The sequence below is a fragment of the Chaetura pelagica genome, unplaced genomic scaffold, assembly GCF_000747805.2.
Source record: "Chaetura pelagica isolate M959 unplaced genomic scaffold, ChaPel_1.0 scaffold386, whole genome shotgun sequence".
NCBI classification, from domain to species: domain Eukaryota; kingdom Metazoa; phylum Chordata; class Aves; order Apodiformes; family Apodidae; genus Chaetura; species Chaetura pelagica.
This window is the reverse complement of record NW_009953703.1, coordinates 2,421,684-2,441,720: the sequence shown is the minus strand read 5'-3', so window position 1 is coordinate 2,441,720 and position 20,037 is coordinate 2,421,684. Positions and strand designations below refer to the sequence as shown.

General features: G+C 36.6%; 1 protein-coding gene across 1 annotated transcript in view; it reads left to right on the top strand.

The window, feature by feature from the left end:
• The window catches only part of R3HDM1 (R3H domain containing 1), a 49,579-nt gene that overhangs the window by 18,265 nt on the left and 11,277 nt on the right, over positions 1-20,037 (top strand). The window contains exons 7-17 of the mRNA XM_010000393.1: positions 1,291-1,399; positions 1,496-1,591; positions 2,948-2,985; positions 3,068-3,118; positions 3,246-3,472; positions 6,061-6,315; positions 8,864-9,018; positions 13,915-14,175; positions 14,682-14,802; positions 19,569-19,723; positions 19,941-20,031. Coding sequence (XP_009998695.1) covers positions 1,291-1,399; positions 1,496-1,591; positions 2,948-2,985; positions 3,068-3,118; positions 3,246-3,472; positions 6,061-6,315; positions 8,864-9,018; positions 13,915-14,175; positions 14,682-14,802; positions 19,569-19,723; positions 19,941-20,031 — 1,559 coding nt within the window. The remainder of the gene's footprint in view (positions 1-1,290; positions 1,400-1,495; positions 1,592-2,947; positions 2,986-3,067; positions 3,119-3,245; positions 3,473-6,060; positions 6,316-8,863; positions 9,019-13,914; positions 14,176-14,681; positions 14,803-19,568; positions 19,724-19,940; positions 20,032-20,037) is intronic.

Sequence of the window (20,037 nt, the reverse complement as noted above, 5' to 3'; positions counted from 1 at the left end):
TCAGGTGTGGAATAAGAACTATTAAAAGAATATTTCTCAATTTTTATGTTTTGGTTTTTTTCCTAGACTGTATTTAAATAGCTCATAGCCTCTGGAAGCCCCCGATAGGTGTAGTTACTAATTAGCAGGCATTTCATCTAACCTGCAGACATTAAGATTCTTAATGTTTTCAGTATTCTTATTTTAAATCGCTTTGGATATAAAATAAGAATTTAGAAAGAAAACCTTGGAGATCTGCTCCATGTTGAATAAAACCAAACTTACCTTTTCCTCATAGGCAGATTCCTGGCTCCATCACCGATCAGTGATGTTACTGACATCAACAACCCAGTGCATACTGGGACGTCTCAGTGGAGTGGGAAGTTGGTGATTGCAGGGCAGTAAATTCAGGGACCTTTAAAAGAAAGAGGTAAGACAGTCTAAAGGTTCTCTGAAATGCCTGCTAATTATGTTTGGGCATCCAGTAACTGATAGTTAGGCTTGGCTGTTCTCTAGAAAAGATCATCTGACTTTATACCGGTGTCCTGGCTAATGAATAAAGAAACAGAAATAGAGGAGTATACATATGTTTTATCCTTTATTAGGCAAATATTCCCTGATTGTTTGAGAACTTCTCTTACAATAGTAGTAGTTTTATTGTCTAGGTACTTAATATCTATTATTAATGACAAGAGTTTGCAGATAATTCACTTTCTTTTAGAAAGCAGGTAAAATATCAAAACAATATATATAAACTCTTGCTTCATCCTCTCACTGTGATCTTATGAAGCTCTTGCTTGCCTGCATTGTATTGTTCTTCTCTTGCTTATTTCTACTCAAGTTTGTTTTAGAATTTTGTAAGTTCCAATGCTTTCTTCTCTATCTTCTTATCTTCTGTTTCCCTTGAAATGAGTTCTGAGGTATTACAGCTCTAGCAGAAAGCACCTCTCTTCACTTCCATGCATGCCCAATATCCATTGCATGGCACCAGTTTGGATTGAAGAGCACTTCTGATTGCCCAAGGGCATATGGTTTGCTTGCCAGCTTAATTGGAAATTGAAGCAAAAACTTTGAAGGAGGAAGAGATTTTAAAAGCAGGTTTGCTTAGTCTCAGGAACAGGACTTGTCAGGGGCATGCATCATCTTATGGTTTTGGTACCTTTTCCATTGCCTGGACAACCAAAATCTATCACTACAGTTAGAATATTAAGTATATCAAACATTAATCTCTAGTATATTTCAGTTTGTTCCACTGTGCTTAGTATATGTTTACAAAGCCATCAATCTTTTCTTTCTAACAACTTTTCACAGACCTGACCAAAAGTTTTGTGAACACATAAAGGATGAGAAGAGTGACGACTTCCAGAAGCGGTACATCCTTAAAAGAGATAACTCTAGTTTAGACAAAGATGACAACCAGGTAAATGCATCTGGGCTATTTCCTCCCACTTGCTCTATTTGACTGTGTTTTTATACTATTTTCCTCTAGAAATTGACGCTGTATCACTTAATTTAGATGAGAATGCGATTAAAAGATGACAGAAGAAGTAAATCCATAGAAGAACGTGAAGAGGAATATCAGAGAGCTAGAGAGAGAATATTTGCACAAGATGTATGTATCAAAGAAAATCTTATAGTGCTTTGTATCAATACTTCACACTTCATACTTTTCTTAAAAGATACAGAAAGTTTCTTGGAAATAAGTATCTGAAGGGGGCTGAGGAGTCAGGAGTCCTTCGTGTGTTCTGAGTGAGTTTTAGATGATAATGAAGTTCCCAATACACGTTCTGTTTTCTCCAATCACTACTGTATGATACTCAAGCACCCTTCTAGAATTATTTTGGTGCATTATCCAGCATTACCTATTTCAATGCATTATTTTGCCCCTTATGGAAATATAACTTACAGAGCTTTGGCACTGTAATCATTGCAGCTGTTACTCAGAGCAGTGATTATTTAATGAACAAACAAAAAACCCCAAACAAAACGTCTTTTTCTCACTTATGTCTGTATCAAACACATCTTACTACTAGTGACAATAAAATTATTTGGATTCACCTATATGAAATTTCAGTCAGAAACCTAGAAGTCTAGTCTCTCTTGACTGGACTGATCAAGGAGAGCAATACTGTAAATTTCAACTCAGTCACAAGTAGTGATTATATGTAATTATATTGAGCGAAACAGAACACGTCTTCAAAAATGTGTTACTTCAAATAACCTCCTTTTTCAGATATCTATATGTAGCTTTTACACATCCAAAACCAGATTCTTGTTCTGAAGAAAGAGTGATGACCTCTAAGAGGCTAATTTGCTATGTCCAAATATTTTCCAAGAGGCACTTTTTTTGTTCATCTTAGTTATGAACACACAGAATGAGTTTTGGATATAAAATTACCTTTTCCTTTTGCATACTCACTTACCTTGTGTTGTACCCTTAGAAGCTTTGTACCAAATGTTGAAAGTCACAGCCAAGGATTGAAGTGAATAATAATTGAAGTTAATAATAGCTCTTTTGATTATATATTCTGTCTGCTCTTTAGCATGTATGTACTTGTACCCAAAGAATTCAAGGCAATTATTGCAGTAGTCAGTATTGTCATCTACTTCACGCATTCAAGCAGAAGACAAGGCAACTCAGGTGGTGGTAACAGACTTGGGAAGTCACACATCAGCTGGAAGAACTGTAACTTCAGAAACACTGCTATAAATGAAATGGTCAGCACTACAACTATTCTAATGCTAACTTCTATTTCTTGCAGATGGGCCTTTTTATGTTGTCCTTTTTTATCACATAACATCAAAATTATCCACCAAAGAGGTTTTCATGCCACTTAATATAAAAAGGTTGCTGTAAAAATCCATATATAATACAAAAGACTCCAAATTGCAACACATTTTGTTACTGTGCTGTAGCAGGGCTTCTACATGCCATTTATATTAATTTCTACACTTTTCTGCCCCTCAGTCCCTGTGTCCTCAAGAGAATTATTTCACTGATAAAAGGTAAGAAAATTTGTAGTTTCATTCTGTTTAATTTTTCTATTTTTTTGATAAATATTAAGCTATCTTATTAAAATATCAACAGAATCCAGGAGGAAGAAACTAATAGTACACAACAAAGACGACAGATACTTAGGTATTTGATACTTTCTTTAAAAAAAAAAATTAAAATCCCAAAGTATTCCTGCATGAATTTCACCTTTTTCTTCTTTTCTCATTTTGCAATTGATGCTTGTGCTAAAAGTTGAGTTTATAACTTACAGAATCAATAAGGAAGCATCAGGGAGATCTGCCAACAGCCATCAGAGCAGTACTGAGAATGAGGTGAAGTATTGTGAGCCCCGTCCCTGGAGCAGCACTGACTCCGACAGCTCCCTCCGCAACCTGAAGCCAGCTGTAACCAAAGCCAGCAGCTTCAGTGGGATATCAGTTCTGACAAGAGGAGATAGCTCTGGAAGCAGCAAAAGCACAGGCAGGCTGTCTAAGACAGGTATAATAAAAATCTGTATAAGTACATGGTTACATAGGAGTGAAGTACCTGATGGGTTGACACTTGGTGTGTGCTGTGTACATATGCAGAGGTGCTCCCTGCATGCAGCTGCCTCTGGGTGCTGCACAGTGACTGCAGACCTTGCCCTCCAGTGTGCAACTGCCTTGACAGGCTAGAACTCAAATTAAATGAAGCCTCTTGACTTTGGAAGTAGACTTTAAAAGTGCATTATAGATGGCTTTAAGCTAAATGCATTTCCTTTCATACAAAGGATTTGAAAACATTAACATAAGTACTTAATTCAGAATTTTAAAATGCAGAGTTTAACTTGAGTTTCAGTGTGCAAAGCTGCATTGGGCACTGCTGTCCTACTAGCTGGGAAAAAAGTGTTCAAGTCTATAAATTGTTATATTTATAGTGCCACTGTTAAATTTAAACTAATATTGCTAAAAAGCTTACTTAACTTTTAGAATGCAGAAAATCAGATCAATGGAACAAAGTACTGTTTCAGAAATGCTGGGGAAAATACTCATAAGAGTCTGGGTTTCAAAGGAGTGTTAACTTGTAATTAATATCAAAACCAAATCTTGGAAAATATGGATATAAATCTCCTATGCTCACAAATGCAATTTAGTAAATATTTTTGTTCCAAATGCCAGCGTAATTTGATCCAATAGATAATGTTGATTGGAGAACTGTGAGGCATGTGATATATGGGTGGGCATGGATGCACTACTTCAAAATTTCAAGTAGAACTTAAAAAGTAAAATGTAACTACTTGCCTGTATTAAGCTTGGCTTTAATGTTATTTATAAAACTTGTTTCTCATGAGGATGTGTTGAAATTTTTTGGTGATCCCTTAAACTACCACTATTTTATGGGTGTATCACCACACTTCTATATCTTGATGCAGTGAACTAGTTACAAATTCTGTTTGTCCATTGTATCAAAAAAACCAAACATGCCAAGGTACATGCTGTAAAATTAGGCCATCATATTATTTAATTTAACACTGGTAATACTGTTTGGCACAGCTTGAAAAGAAACTACAACTTGACAACAGTTTACATACATAAAACACATTCTTAGAACTGTTTTATAAATTGCAAGAACATAAATGGATTCTTAAAATTTTGTTGGGAGACTTTATTTTGGCATTCTGAGAGCTGACATTGAATGTTTAGAATGCCTGTCTTGATGGTTGTTGCTTTGCTGCAGTTACAGGTTGTGGTGATTTTGTGTGTATCGAGATTGGTTCTGTTTGTTTTGATCAAGGATGTAATTGGCTTTAATTATAATGGCTTCAGTGTAATTTCTCTACATAATCTAGAAGTGGATACACTTGTAAACAAATCTAATCAAAGTAACTCTAGTCAGGTGAAGACTGTTACACAGAGCTGGGATATGTTGTTTTGCCCAGTTTATAAGTAATTGCTTTGTATTCCACTTCGTCTAGCAATAGAAAAAAGGTTAATAGTCAGCATCAGCAAGTGCTTCCAGCTGTACCACCTTTATCATAAACACAGGTGAAAAGGCTGCAATTAAAAATTCCTATGAAGGACTGCAAAGTAACTTCAAACGGTACATCAGTTTGTCATAGCCCTTTTTGAGCTTTGCTTTCTCTTCTAGATTGTATAGAGGCTGCTAATGAAGTATTCTTAAATTTAAACAACTATATGCTATTTCCAAGTACTGCAAGTATCATAGCAAAGTCTTAAAAAGCATGACAAACAAATGTAGGAACAGCGTGGTTCTGCAGACCTCTATCAATATTGGACTTTTGGAATATTGCTTTTAGCTGCATGCATTGGCTTTCAGAAAGCTCAGGGTCTGGTTCTCCACTGCCTTGCAATGTTTATAGTCATTCATATCTGTAAAATGATTATTGCTGTCAATCAGCTATTTCATACTCTTTTAGAACTTTGAGTTGTAGGCTAAGGCTACTGTATTACTGTCATTTTTTCCAGCTGTATTCTTGATTTCAGTCTGGAAATTGTTCAGAGGAGGAAAAAAATAGGTCGTGCATTTTTAGCATTCAGCCATTTGTCTAGCAGGTGAGTCAGGAGAGATCTCTGACATCTGGTAGTAAAATGAAAATGGTCATTGCTGCACACAGGCTGTCTCCAGAGCATATGAGTTTAGCTGGGATGCTCCCTGCATCCATGCCACACTATGGCCCACCTGTACAGCAGCTGTAGGCTGTGTGTGCATGGTTTCCATGTATCCCGTCCATATGTGTCCCTGCATTGTTTTGGAATAAGTGACCAAGCACTTAAATGAGTTGCAGATGAACTGAACATTAACATGTGCATACGCCCAGGCATGTATGTTCTACCCAGAAAATCAGAGCTGGATATGAAAGCCTCACTTTACATTGCAAAGCAGTGCTGAATTGACCCTTGGTTCACAGAAGGAATCTTGTAATGGTATTCCAGGGGAGATAAGGGGGGGAGTTCATTGAAAGGGCCGCTGTTTAATAATGTACTTAATGCTGAGCTTTAAGGGTAAGTGTTTACAATTATGTATTTTAAGTGAGCATGATGTTTCTGTCTCTAGGTAAAAACAATTTCTCATTACTCCTTTCCTAGGTTCAGAGTCTTCTAGTAGTGTAGGGTCATCCACGGGTTCTCTTTCTCACACCCAGCAGCCTCTTCCAGTGCCAGCTCTAAGCCAGCCTTCTCATGGCACATCTGCCGTCTATCCAACCGTCAGCACTAGTAACTCTCTTTCCTTTGATGGTGGCATAAGTGGGCAAGTGGCACCTACTAGCACTAGCTTCTTTTTGCTTCCCTTGGAAGCGGCAGGCATACCGCCTGGCAGTGTGCTGATCAACCCTCAAACAGGTTGGTACACGCTTCTGGATGTTTTTATTACAATTGAGAACTTGGAGAAAAATGCACGACTGTTTACATAAGACTGAATGTCAGTATTGCCTTTTTTTTTTTTTCTGTGGTTGTGTTTGTTCAGTGCACTTAATTTAGAAAGAGAGCATGACTCTAGGATCAAAGGAATAAGTGAACTTGATTTTATCTAGTAGAGTTTTAACTTGCATGTAAGATTTTAATGCGTGACTTGCACAGAATATGAAAATCCTATGATTTATTATCCAGAACGTAGAGTAACTTAAATTAACTTTCTGCTTTTTTTGGGAGAGGTCTTTCCTAGTGGTACTATAAACAGATTCAGTGAGGGGTGGGAGCCTGAAGAAGTGTTCATATTGACTTGAAAGAATTTATCATCCTTCATTTTTTTTGTCGCAATATATTCTTGTGTCTCTGTGCTCATGACACTGACTCCATGCAAGTGGAAGAAACTGGCATGAGATTACATGCTACTTCTAATTTGCTTTTCAGGTTAATACAGGATTAAATAGAAATTGGTGTAATTGGCCAAAACTGATATTTTTAGTAAATAGTAGGAAATTAACACTTCATAACAGATGTAAGGAGATGTATAACTGCTTCTCTGGATTAAATAACTAGTTAGCCTTCACTGAGCAAACTTTAGAAGTTTAGAAATTCTGAAAATATTAATTTATCTTTTATGTAACACATTAAAATATAATGATTTTCAAAAGATTATTATTTCACTTTAAAGTTTGGGTTTTTTCCTGTGACTTTTTGCATGTGACTTAAATTCACTTTCTTCCTTCTGTAGTGTTGGTCATTTTCCTTGTTACATTGATGGGAAATTGACACATCAACAGGGAAGGGCAGAGAAATAAATGTGATTGTGAAAATTTTTCACCTGAAAGCATCTTGTACTTGCACCCCCCTCAGAAAAGGCAGCAGACTTATAGATTACCTGACATTCCTGAAAATTAGCTCGATTTTCAAACTGTGATTCTTCCTACATTTTATCCATTTTTAATGCATTTACACCAGTCATTAATCATCTTTCATAAAATAAAATTATTTTAGTATCTAATAGAAAATAAAGTACACTTCCAGAACATGCAGTATCCAAGTTCAGATAAACTTTAGACTTTCTATGTACTCAAATCATCATATTCTGTAATTGTTCATCTGGGTTTGTTATTCCAAATGACAGAGTTTATAAACCACAGAATAGTTTCTCAGCCTTTCTGACAGATCATCTTGTGACCCTAGGTCAACAGAGCCCTTCTTAGTATTTGAAGAAGGTAATTGGGAAAAGACAATTCTTATTCAGCTACTACAGGACACAAGTTAAGCTCCTGTGATTACCAGAAAGTGGTAGAAATTACTCCATATTTATGTGAACTTTCCTAATTCTTAACCATTAAAGAGAAATCTGTTAAACTAATCTGAATATAGCTTGATCACCTGCAGTCCAGCTGCATAGCATGTAGCTTATTTTTCCAAGTCTCTTAATGCACCCTGTCTCTATCTTGCATTAAATGCCTTAGTCCTCTCTCCAGTAACTTTTACACTTTTATGTTAGCCAGTTGCACTTAAATATGATGCAATGAAGTCTGAAGGAGCTTTAGTCTACTTTGACAGGACCCTGGCCAGGGTGCAAAGGTTTTAGTTGCAGTTCATACCTTTCTGGAAAGATTCCTAGGCAAAAAAAAACATTTAAATCAGAGGAGAGAAAAATTTACATCAGAATTTGGATCTTAAGCATCAAAACAAGGCAATGCAAGCCACTTGTCATTAAGCAGCTAGACATAAGTCCTTGCTAGCTAATCTGCTTCTCTTATTTGCTTTTTTCCCAACCCAAGCATCAAAATAGATCACTGTTCATAATTTTCCTTTAAGTAGTTGATTTTTTTAATTAGTTCACTACTGTAATATTGAAGTTGCAAAGTACTAAATAGGAAATTTACACTACATTATTTATTTTGAAAGCTAAAAGCTAATTAATCTACGAATAGGGGAAGAGACTCCTTTAAGAGTAATCTCATTAGTGGTTATGGCAGTACCATTGCAGCTGCTGCTTTACAGATATATATCTTAAAATACTTGCTTTTAGGCTCTTCTGTGTTCTCACTGGTGTTCAGACCGATTAAAGGAGACTAATTATCTTTTTAAAGGTCCTTGAAATAGTGTTTTTTTCATAGCGTTTTCCTTTATTAGCCCTCCCTTTTCAATCCACTTAATTCAAAATAAGACAAGCAGGATATGAAAAAATATTTCTGTTCACTAAGTGAAGACTGGGGTATCTTTGTTTACCTTAAATGTTTTGATTTTTAACTGCACATAGTTTGTCAAATGAGGCTTTTTAAATCATTGCTATTATAAATGTCATGGGGATTTGGCATAAATCTTTCATATAAAACAGTATGACAATGTATTTTCAAATATTATTTATTTGTTTGGCCTATTGTAAATACTTTTGTCTTTGTTTTCTCAAAATTTAGATGAAGTAGCTGGTGGTCATGTGGTTGTGTTTGTTCTTTCACCTTTGCAGGTCAGCCATTCCTTAACCCCGATGGCACTCCAGTTGTGTACAATCCTCCTATGCCTCAGCAACCTGTTAGGACCCAAGTGCCTGGACCTCCGCAACAGCCACCTCTTCCTGCCCACCCTCAGCAGCAGACAGCAGCTAATCACATCCTCTCACAGGTGCACAGGTCAAATACATGATGCTTGTGTTGATGACTGATCCTGTCCTTGCTGTCTCATAACAAGGGATCGTCAGGTTTGTTCTGCTGAAGCATAGATTAAGAAGTGATAGCTACAGGTGGGGTTAACTGGACTTCCCACCCCTCCCAGTCCTCAGAGCTATCCGTTCTGCTAATGACTGAACATGGTAGGCAGCCTTTTATTAAATATATAGAAGTTACTTTAGTGTGAAAACATTCCATATCAAGAACGTACCAAGCCTAGATAGAGAGAGGAGGCTCTGCCTTCATCCCTAGTGACACTGTGTGGTTACCCCTGGCATTAACAGTAATATAGTCAGCAATCTGGAAAGAGTTCATCTGGCTGAAATGTTTGTCTCCTTGTCTTAAGGTTATTTTTCAGTCAAGTGAATTCTTGGGCTGTACTGCACAAGCAGTACTTGTGGCACAAAAGAGGTAGCTTAGGACTGTAGAGTATGAATGCCTCTTTAGTAGTACTTTGTCTTACTCATAAAACTGCACACTGAAGTATTTTATCCTTGTCTTGTACAAGAGGAATTTAATAAAATAGGTCAGATTAAAGATTACCTCAGCCCTTGAAGAAGAAGATAAAAGCTAAGAGCATGTATGGTCAGGGGAAGGGAGGGTTCTACCTCTTTTCACATAAGATATTTCAGGCACCAAGCTACCATGTTCTCCTGTATTATAATCAAATTCTCCAATTTTATCAAAAAGTTATTTATAGAACTTCATCTAAACCTTTATCTTGTTAATTTTCCCTGGTTAAATCTTCTGTTCATGATACCTGAGTATGCCACAGTAGAAATGGTCTGTTATGGAAAAGGCTCAGTTGTACTTTTTTTCCCTATCTCATGTTGTTATTTGCAGTGTTCTTAAATTCTTTACTACTTATATGATTGCCTTCTCAGTGGATACTGGAGTTGAACCTGCCCAAAAATATTAACAACAATACCTCTCTGATGTTTAAATAACCACAATTTAGAAAAAAAAAAATTACTATTGTTGAATAAGTGAAAGTAATGTGTTTGAAATGTAATGCTTTGAAACAACTTGTATTTAGAGCACATGGTAGTTTTTATTTTATTATTTAAAAAAAAAATCTCTAAAAGAAACAGTCAATGTTAAATAGAAGCAGTTTGCTGACTTACAGCTAATATTATGTATTTCTGCTGTGAGACTGAGGTATTGAAAATAGTTTTAATTCTATGCAGTCTTGAGCTTAAAAAGAAGTGTCCACCCCCTTTCTGGTAATGGAGCATAGTTGCTTTTTTTCTATTACAAAAGACTTTGTTTTCGCTTCTCTTACTCTGATGTTAACCATGTTTATAAACCTGTTATTTCTTCAGCCTATGCGGCCTCTGCAGCCTTCTTCCCAGCCTGTTCAGTACTCTGCAGTCTCTTATCCACCCCCGCTCCTGCCAGTCTCCTCCACACAGCAATATTCTGTGGTATTATATCTTCTGTTCATCTCCTCTCTGTGTGGGTTAATCTTTAGTGGATGCTGACCTTTGGTTATTTGTAAGCAGTGTGTGATAGCAGTGTAATGACTGGCTAGCTTCTCAATCACAGTAAAATATTACCTGAGTGGGGAAAAAGAGTTCCTGAGTTTTTAACATGTTTATTTCAAGTTCAGCAAAAATGTGTACAATTATGGCTATATCTATATTTAGATATATATTATTTCCTTTTGCAAAGGAAAAGCTTTTCAATGTTAATTGTTTTGTTAGCCAGTCAGTACCATTTGAAAGCTTTTCAATGCTAATTGTTTTGTTAGCCACTCAGAATCTTTTGATGTCTCTGGATTAACCTCATTCCATTCTTTCTTGTTGTTTCTTTCTGTCTGCTCCTCTTGCTGAACCCTCTAATATATTTTGAGGGATCAGCTTATTCTGGCTTTTTAAGGTTACCTTTTTCTAGTCTCTTTTCCAGAACTCCTTAACACTTCGCTAGCATCCCCTGTTTAATAAACAGAAGCTGTAAATTACATTTCTTAGTCTTTAGTGTGTAAAAACCAAAACAAATTAAAAAAAAAAAAGCTCATACAAACTGGAACTGAAACCTAGTTAAAGGAGAAGAGTTATCTAAGGCAGAATCCAAGCTAGAGACCTTGTCAAAAATAGAGGCATGCCAACTCCCCGTGCTGCTTTCATAATCCAATGAGTCCATGTTTACATTGGATTTATGTGGCAAGGCTTTGGTAGCAGGGGAGGCTGCAGGGGTGGCTTCTGTGACAAGAGACTAGGAGTTGTCCCTGAGTCAGACAAAGCCAATTTCAGGTGGCTTCAAGACTAACCCTGTGCTACCCAATGCTGAGTCATCAGTCTGAGAAATTAGCAGGACCCATGCTGAAGCAGTTTGTGAAGAACGGTAGTCTGTGGGAAGGACTTGGGTTAAAGAAGTTCATGAAACTGGCACAGGTTGCCCAAGGAAGTTGTAGATTACCCATCCCTGGAAGTGTTTGCTGCCAGGTTAGATTAAGCTTTGAGCAGTCTGGTCCAGTGGGAGTTGTCCCTGTCCACAGCAGGGTGGTTGGAGTTACATGATCTTTAAAGTCCCTTCCAACCCAAACCATTCTGTGATTCTAGGAAAGACTATATTCTGTGGATGGGACCCTATGCTGGGGCAGGGAAGAGTGTGAGGAGGAAGGAGCAGCAGAGATGAAGTGTTATGAGCCAATCACAACCCCAATTCCCCATCCTCCTGTGACACCTGGGGGAGGGGTGAGTCAAGTTTAGCCTCAGAAGAAGTGAGGGGCCTGAGGGAAGCTAGTTTTGCTTTTTATTTCTCATCCTGCTATTTTATTAATCAGAAATAAACTAATCTTCCCCAAGTCAGGTCTGTTTTGCTTGTGTTGTTAATTGATGAGCCATCTCCCCCTACTTTTCAAGAGCTCCTCATCTTGTTTTCTCCTGCTGCATTGTTAAGGATAAGAAAGTTACAGAGCAGCTTGGGTGGGCACCTATGAGCCAGGGCCAACCCACCACAGTGCTACACAGTAGCTATTTTAGTGTTTTCAGAATTATTTGGTTACTGTTTTCAACATGAATCATAAGTGTCTTCTAATAATAATAGATACAGTTTTAGCTGAATTCAGTAGCCTGCATATAATTAAAACTATATTGTAATTGTTACCTGTACTTAAGGTGTACAATTCTAAAAGGAATTGCACTTTATGGAGGGTGTTTTGTTGTTAGCAATGTTCTGTCTTCTGTTACTTTAGAGCGTTTGAATACATGTGAACTGTGATCAGTACAACTTACCTCCTTCATAATGAAATAAGAATGGTTAATTAACCAATGTGAGCTTCCTATGTGAGTTTAGCATGTGACTGAACTGCTGTTAGTAGCTGCTAGCTTGGGTGTCTGCTGGAATTCACAGTCACTGTTAGGCACGTGGTTGTTAAAGCAGAGAATAAAACTTTCCAGATTCATAATAATTTCAAAGCATTTCACCTTCAGGAAATGGGTTGAAATACTAAGTGTGCTAGCAGTTGCAAAAGTTTATTCCTGTTGATGGTAACTTAGGTAACACAGTGAAAACTAAATGCATGACATCTGTAGTTGGTACCAAGAAAGTTTGCTTTATCTGTTCACTGGTAATACCCTGTTTCAGTTGTTAATCATGCTTGTACTGTACATATCATTGTAGGACAAACTGACCCAATCAGCATTGACTCACATTGGGAGTGTAACAGAAAAAAATGTGTATTCCTTGGACTTTTTTAGTGGTAATATTAACTCATAACTAAACATCAGTATCTCCTCTCTAAACTAGGTATTATGAAAAACATAATGTTAAATGTGTAGAAAAGCATTCTATCTGCTTTAATAGGCAACTTTACAGAAGGAGAGGCCAAAGGTGAAGTTAGATTGTTCATCTAATGAAAATAGGGCTTTTTAAGATGTAAAGGTATATTAAATAAAGTTCATATTAATCAATTTGTATTTCCAGTGGTATTAAGAACACCTTTAAGCCTGGGAAATACAAAATGTCATAAAAAAACGTGAACACATCATCTAATTGATAAAAGACAGATTGCACTTTTTCTTCATTAATTCTGTCTTCTTCAGGATGATCTAAGATGGTCTTCAAATCTTTTTAACATTCCTCCATGTTTGGAGAGTCCACTTTTGAAAAGTAAACCAAATCTTCCTGTTTAGCAAAAAGATACGGTACTAGTGATCACTTCTAATTTCCAAGATGTTGACAATTTGATGCTGAATTGCTTGTGGGGAAAAAAAAAAAGTAAGAAGTAATAGGAGCTTCAGATTTCTTAGGAATCCTGCAGTGCTCAGGGCAACCAGTATCAGAGTTTCAGATGTTAATAAAAATAGACAGTAAGTAACCACTAGAATAAATGTTTTGCAGCCATTAATGTTTTTAGCTTGGTATCAAGTAACATACATACATGTAGTATAATACCAAGTTAACGGAATTACAGTACAGCACTAGAGCCTCATTAATCTAAGCTCTTAAAAAATTACTTTAGCAATACTAATGCCTTCTGTTCTTTTAACTGGGGTAGATGTTTTCATTCAGGCTTTGAAGTCCAATCAGAAAATGTTAGTGGCACAAATTCAGAGTTTATTTTTGATAGTTTAAATCTTTTACTGTAAACAGGTAGAGGCAGACTTAATCCAAAACTGGAATGTTTGCAGTGAAATGAGTGGTCTCTGAACGCTCTCTCCTGCTGTCGGCTTTGAAGATAATTTACTACTGTGCTCCATCTTGTTCTTTCCTATTGTTCTTTGGCTGATGTTGCTAATACACAGTAATTTGAGAAATGCATATCTGAAACTTACTGAGATATTTGTCTATTTTTTTTTCCTTGAATGTGCATTTGTGAATGTGATTTTTCCTTTTTTAACTATTACAGCAAGACAACCTAGGATCACAATTTAGCCATATGAGTCTTGCCCGCCAGCCCCCTGCTGACCCCACTGAACCTCACGCTGCTATGTTCCAGTCCACTGTAGTCCTTCAGCCCCCACAGCAGCCTGGTTATATCATCACAGCTGCTGCACCTCCACCACCCTCTGGCCAACCAGTTTCTGCCCCAGGCTACTCACCATCTAGCCATCCTGGCAACCAGCAAGTACTCCAGCAGCAGGGATATATGCAGCAACCTGTGCCACAGGTACAATGGCTCTGTTTTCATCCTCCCAAAAGTTGTATTTAAAAACTGATCGTGCTGTTCTGTTTATTAGCTTTTTTTATGCTGTGGACCTCCCTGTTAAATTGCTGCTTTAAGTAGTTAATAAATTGCATTTTTTTAGGGTTGGTTATTTTTTTCTGGCTTACATGCTTTGGAATTAATTACTTCCATTTACTTCAGGTGCAGTAATCACACAAGTTTTTATATTTACCTGTAGCTGGTAAAACTCATATTCCTCATACTGTTCTAGTGTCTCAAATGTTTATTTGTAGAAATTGAGAATTAATTACTTCTACAGTCAAAGTAGAAGAAATCAGTTGTTAAAGAGGAAATTTATGTAGTATAAGTTTTTTTTTAATTGCTAAACCATTTAATATTAGTTGCATCCTTGTAATAAGTTATCTTTTACCATGTGGTTCTCTAAGCATTTAGATGTCTGCCTTCTACAAACTTGCTGGTAGTGAATCTTTTCAGTTGTTTGTTTTCAGATGCCAGCTTGTTACTGTAGCCCCAGTCAGTACCCGCACTCCAGTCCACAGTACCGACCTGTTTCTGTCCATTACAACACGCAGCAAAACCAACCTTTGGCACAGCCTGGGCAGCAGACAGGTTTGTTCAACCTTTTCAGCATTTCATTAGAACACCTCCATGTGTTTTCTCCTGGGTTTGTTTTTGAAACTTATTTTGCTGTATAATTTCAAGTGACATAGGGGATATGGGATCCAAAGTGTAACTTAGTTAAGGTGAAAGAATTTGAGTCAATTGTCATGAAGATCTAAGCCATTACTATGAGTGGCTCACTCTGTAATTTTTACTTACAGGATTTTTTTTATTTAGAAGTGAGTAATTTAAAAACTTGTAGCTTATTTGCTGTTTAGCAACTTGCAAAGTAAGATGAATTAGTACCTATAAATGATGTAAACATTGCAGAGATGTACTGTAACTGAAAGTTCTAAACAAAAGATACTAATCTGAGATGTAGTGACATGAAAAGACTGCTATGCAGATGACACTGGTGGTACTGTTTTGTCTTTCTTTCCTATGATTAAAAGGTATCTGGGTGTTGAATATATAATGAGATTTATGTGGTTAGAATCAGTGTTCTGCTCCTGTTTTTACTAAAAACTTCTCTACTGTTTCTGAGTTACCTCTGTGTGAATGCTAACAAGCTGTATTTCTGCCTCCTTTCATTCCTGTTGTCTTTTTTATTCCTTACAAATTGTAGCTGGAGCTACCATCACTTTGATAATCTGTACTTAAAAGTATTATTATGAATTCTTCAGTAAGATTTGGATTCCTGGAACAAATTTACTTCTAAGTAGTACCTTAGTCAAAATTTTCAGAAGTAACCTGTGATGTTTGGAGGCAGAAAACTTTAAAAAACAGGCTTTTATACCATATCTTAGTTAAGTTCGTTAGGCTTAGTATCCTTTTGAGTTTCCTTCAGGAAGAAGGTTTGATCTTTTTTTTTTATTCCTCCCCCTGCCCCCACCTATGTTTTGCTCTACAGAAATAGGAAAAAATATCAGCTTTTACAAATATCAAGAGGAGTTCTTTTTAGCTATTTTGTGAAGTAGTCTGTAAGAGAATTGGCTCTCTTCTGCAGTCCTTCTAGGAATTGCTCCAGCAGCAACACTTGAAGTTGTTATTCAGGGTTCAGTTCACAAATTTACCTGGGATTGTTCCATTGCAGAATCAAGATGTGGTGCCCACTTGTGGTAGGGTTGTCAGATAATTTAAAAATGCTGTTAGTTACCTGCCTACTGCAAAATAGATCACCACCTTTCACTCTTCAGAAGTGAAAGTATATTGACATTTTTTTCAGAGGAAAACAAAATACTCATTTTAGCAACTTGCTTTATCCACTAGTGTTAAAAATGTGTTATCCAACTGTATTACACAACCTGCTTTTCTTCCTCGGAAGTTTTAATACCCAGACTACTTAATAGCAAAAAAAGTCTGAGGCTCAACTGGGATTGCTTCTCCATTTAAGGGGACTCCCAATGTGAATAGCACACAAAATCCAAATGGAAGAGTGCCAGTATATATACCTAGCTAAACAAAACAAGCTGAATTTGAAAGCATGGGGTGATGGTGCAGCAGCACCAAGATGCAAGGAGAGGAATGTTGCTATATGGTAAGTAAGTTTCTTTGTTTTTAGCTCTTTACATTTCAACTGAATTTCACTGCCTGTAATGTGGACAAAGTGAAAAGCATCAGCAGCTAAAATCTCCCTCTGTGTCCTGGGAGAAATAAGATAACAAAGCTGTGCAGACAGCTTCTTTACTATTTTGTTAATGTACCTTGTACCTGTAACCTGGACATCAAGAGATCATATTTAAGTAGTGAAGGAGTGCTCCAGCCAATAGTCCATTCAGTTCTGTTTAGTTCTTGATACATTGTAGCACTAATGGTAGAGGGATGTCTTTCACTAGCAACTGTATAATTAGTGTTTAACTCAAAATCTGGAAATTGGTACCTAGCCATGGCTAGCTCTCATTTACTGCTTTATATGGAAATTTGAATCAGTATTCTAGAAATGGAAGGTTCCATGTTACGTTTTCTGTTCTGTTAACTGCTTGTGAGGTGGTGTATTTTGAAATTCTCTCTCTTTTAGATGTATCTTAAGCCTTGAATGTCAGTGTTGACACAAAGCTGCATCCAGAACTGTTGATGCTTATTAGTGATGGCTGTTTTTGAGACAAAAGGCAGCATGTTACTTGGCGAAGATTAGCAGCATGTCTGGTCAAAAAAAAAAAGAATTAACAAGTCCTGTATGACATAAAAGTTATGGGCTTTATTTTATAGTGGTTACTAACTATGAAATAACTTTCCAAACACAAATTTAGATAAAAGATGACTGCTTCCGAAAACTTGGCAACAGAAGCCACTTTCGGTTTAATGTTATGGAATGGCCTGACTGTATTGATGAGCTGTTGGATTCGGGGCCGTAACACTGTCTGAGAGGTCTACATTTCTCACAGTGAACCGGTCTCTTTTTCAGCTGCTTCTTGGCTTCCTTTTTAAAGGAGTTTCATGTGAAATAATTGGGGGCCTTCACTTTTGATAGGAACACTTTGGTTGTCCAAAAGATGTTGGGAGAAGAAAACTATTTAAGAACAAGGTGTTTCCCATTGACATGATAATGAGGGCCCAGTTACCATGAGGCCTAACAAAAGGTTGGTTAAAAATCTTAACTACAGTGACTGTAGGAACAACAGCTGATGTTCATCTAGCTTCTGCTTCACCAGTGATCAAACTAATACACTTGTAGTAATAGTTGTAGTACTTGTAATCAAGCTATATTCATAGCTTGTTAACCAAGTGATGGTACTTCCTTTCTGTTCTTGAATAAAGGCTGTTTCTCAGTTGTAATGTGTTACTCAGAAAATGTATTTCTGTACATTAACAGTGATTTCTTTCTAATTATGTAAATATTAAGAAACATGCTTTTTTATCTACTGTTTCAGAGTGTTTCTGGCTAATGAGACTCTGCTATGGCAGGTGTGGGTTTTCTGCTGAGTGCTGCATTTCTGTCAGACCACTCTCTATGCAGAGGTGAAATTGTGAGGCTAAAAATAGAGCATTCTTTGTAGCACCGTGGGGAACCTTCTTGGCAGTCAATTTATGTTGTTCCAGTTCTCTCTGCTTGCAAAATGGATTACGTCTGCCTCTAGAAGTGCCAGAAAAAGCTGAAAAGTACAGCCACATTGCGATTTCTGGGAAATTAGGGATTTAGATTGCCGGTGTATTGATTGTATCCGTCCTATGCTGAAACTTCTCATTCTGCTGCTTTTTACATGCCATATGTCATTTTGTAACAAATCACATTTAAGCACTTTGCTGATTACAGATATGAAATGGATTTTTGTGCACAGTTCGAACTTGAGTTATCGAAAACTCTTCATTACTAATTCTGATTCAAGAATGCATTGTTCTGAAGTTTTGTATACTACTATGAAATACCTGTAGTGTTTCTAATTAATAACTCTCTTCACTTTAACTAACTGAAGCTTCTTCCCTTTAATTTTCTGAAGCAATATTTGATTATATTGTATTTTTTAGTCTTCATTGTTGCTATTTCTATAGAGACAGCTAAGATTTAATTCACCATGTTCCTTATATCCTGTATGTAGGTAATCTATGAACATTGGCGGGGTTTGTTTTTAAAAGGTGTTTTGTGTTAACTAATTATTTTCAGAATAACACAATTTTTAAACACAGTTTAAAAAAAAAAGTGAGTTTTGTAGCTGTATTTGCTTTGTTATAGTTCCATACCAAGGTAGGCAGCATGGGGAATGTCAAGGTCAGTAGAATGCAAATGTGTGTCCAAGTAAAATGCAGACTCTTCTTGCTGTCAGTGCATGTTGACAAGCCCAGTTTTGTTATTGTGGAGTGATAACTGGCTTTGTCTCAGAAACACTGATAGTTAGGGGTTTTTTGCTGGTGTGGTAAGTAGCATATACCTGTATAACAGAACATGACAAAAAGAACTTTACTTGTGTTGTGCATGTGTGTTGATTGTGGTAGCAGTTACCTACTATATGTTTTTAAAAAACAACCGAACAAATGAAAAAAAGAGCTGGAATTAATGTTGGACCTAATAAATGCTCCAGTTTTGGGGTATTTTAGTTCATCTTTGACAGAACAGACAATACCACTTAAAGCAATAATAAAGTGTTTTAGAGGCACTGTAGAAGGGTGAATATGAAAATCTTTCTCTGTTTTTCTCAAGATATCTTTGAATATAAAATGTCTTCCCTTGCATAAGTACATAGTTTTTTTAGCTGGAAGATTTTTCTCAGTTCCCATTTGTTCTTAGCATTACAGATTTCAGTAGAAATTGCCCTTTTAGAAAAGATTTGCACACATGATTTACACAAATTTTCTGTAAGTGTGATTCAGTTTTCAATCATAGTCAAGATGCTTTTATCCCTAGGGCACCTGAGATACTTCCTAGTAGCATTTAGCATAAATAGAATTTCTAAACTAAAGAACTTAGAATGGCCTTGTTCATAACAATGGGCAATTAATTGGTTTTGATACTATCTAGCATGCTTTGTTCAAATGCTTTCAGCTTTTACCCATCAAATCAAGGTGTTAATGCATGTAAATCACCTAGATTGTAAATAAATACTGCAAGCATGTGAGAGCACCATTGCAAATAGTGTGTATAGTATTTCATGCTGGATCCAAAGGAATAAAACTGTTAATTTTAATGTTGGTTTCTTTTTAAATGCATGGTAAGTTCAACTCTTACGAAGTTGATGGATTTTAAAAGCCATGGGAATACACTACACATATTTTTTCACATAGGCAACTGTGTATAAAATGTGTTCATTATTTCAAAATAAGATTTAAATTTATAATTTCAGGTTACCAGGTTTTGCCTAACCAGCAGCAAAACTACCAGGGTTTAGTTGGAGTCCAGCAGTCTCAGAATCAAAATCTAGTCAGTGGCCAACACAACAATGTTGGGAATCAAATTCAAGGTGTGATTGTTCCGTATCCTTCAGTGCCATCTTATCAGGTAGGTAATTTATTCATATCTTTCCAATCACTCTTCTGTGTGTTTAAGTGATGATGACCAGTAGTAATAGTACAAGCACCCACACGAAACAACAAACATGAACCCACAATTTAAGTGAGAAGATCTTTCTGTTTCTTTTTAAAAGTCTTATATTAACTAGGCAATGGTCAAGAGGCACTGTCTGCAGAGGGATATCTTCATGTGTTCTCAATTTTAGGTTTCGGTGCCTCAAGGTTCCCAAGCAGTGCCCCAGCAGACATATCAACAGCCTGTTATAATTCCCAGTCAGTCAAATCAAGGATTGCCCACAACAG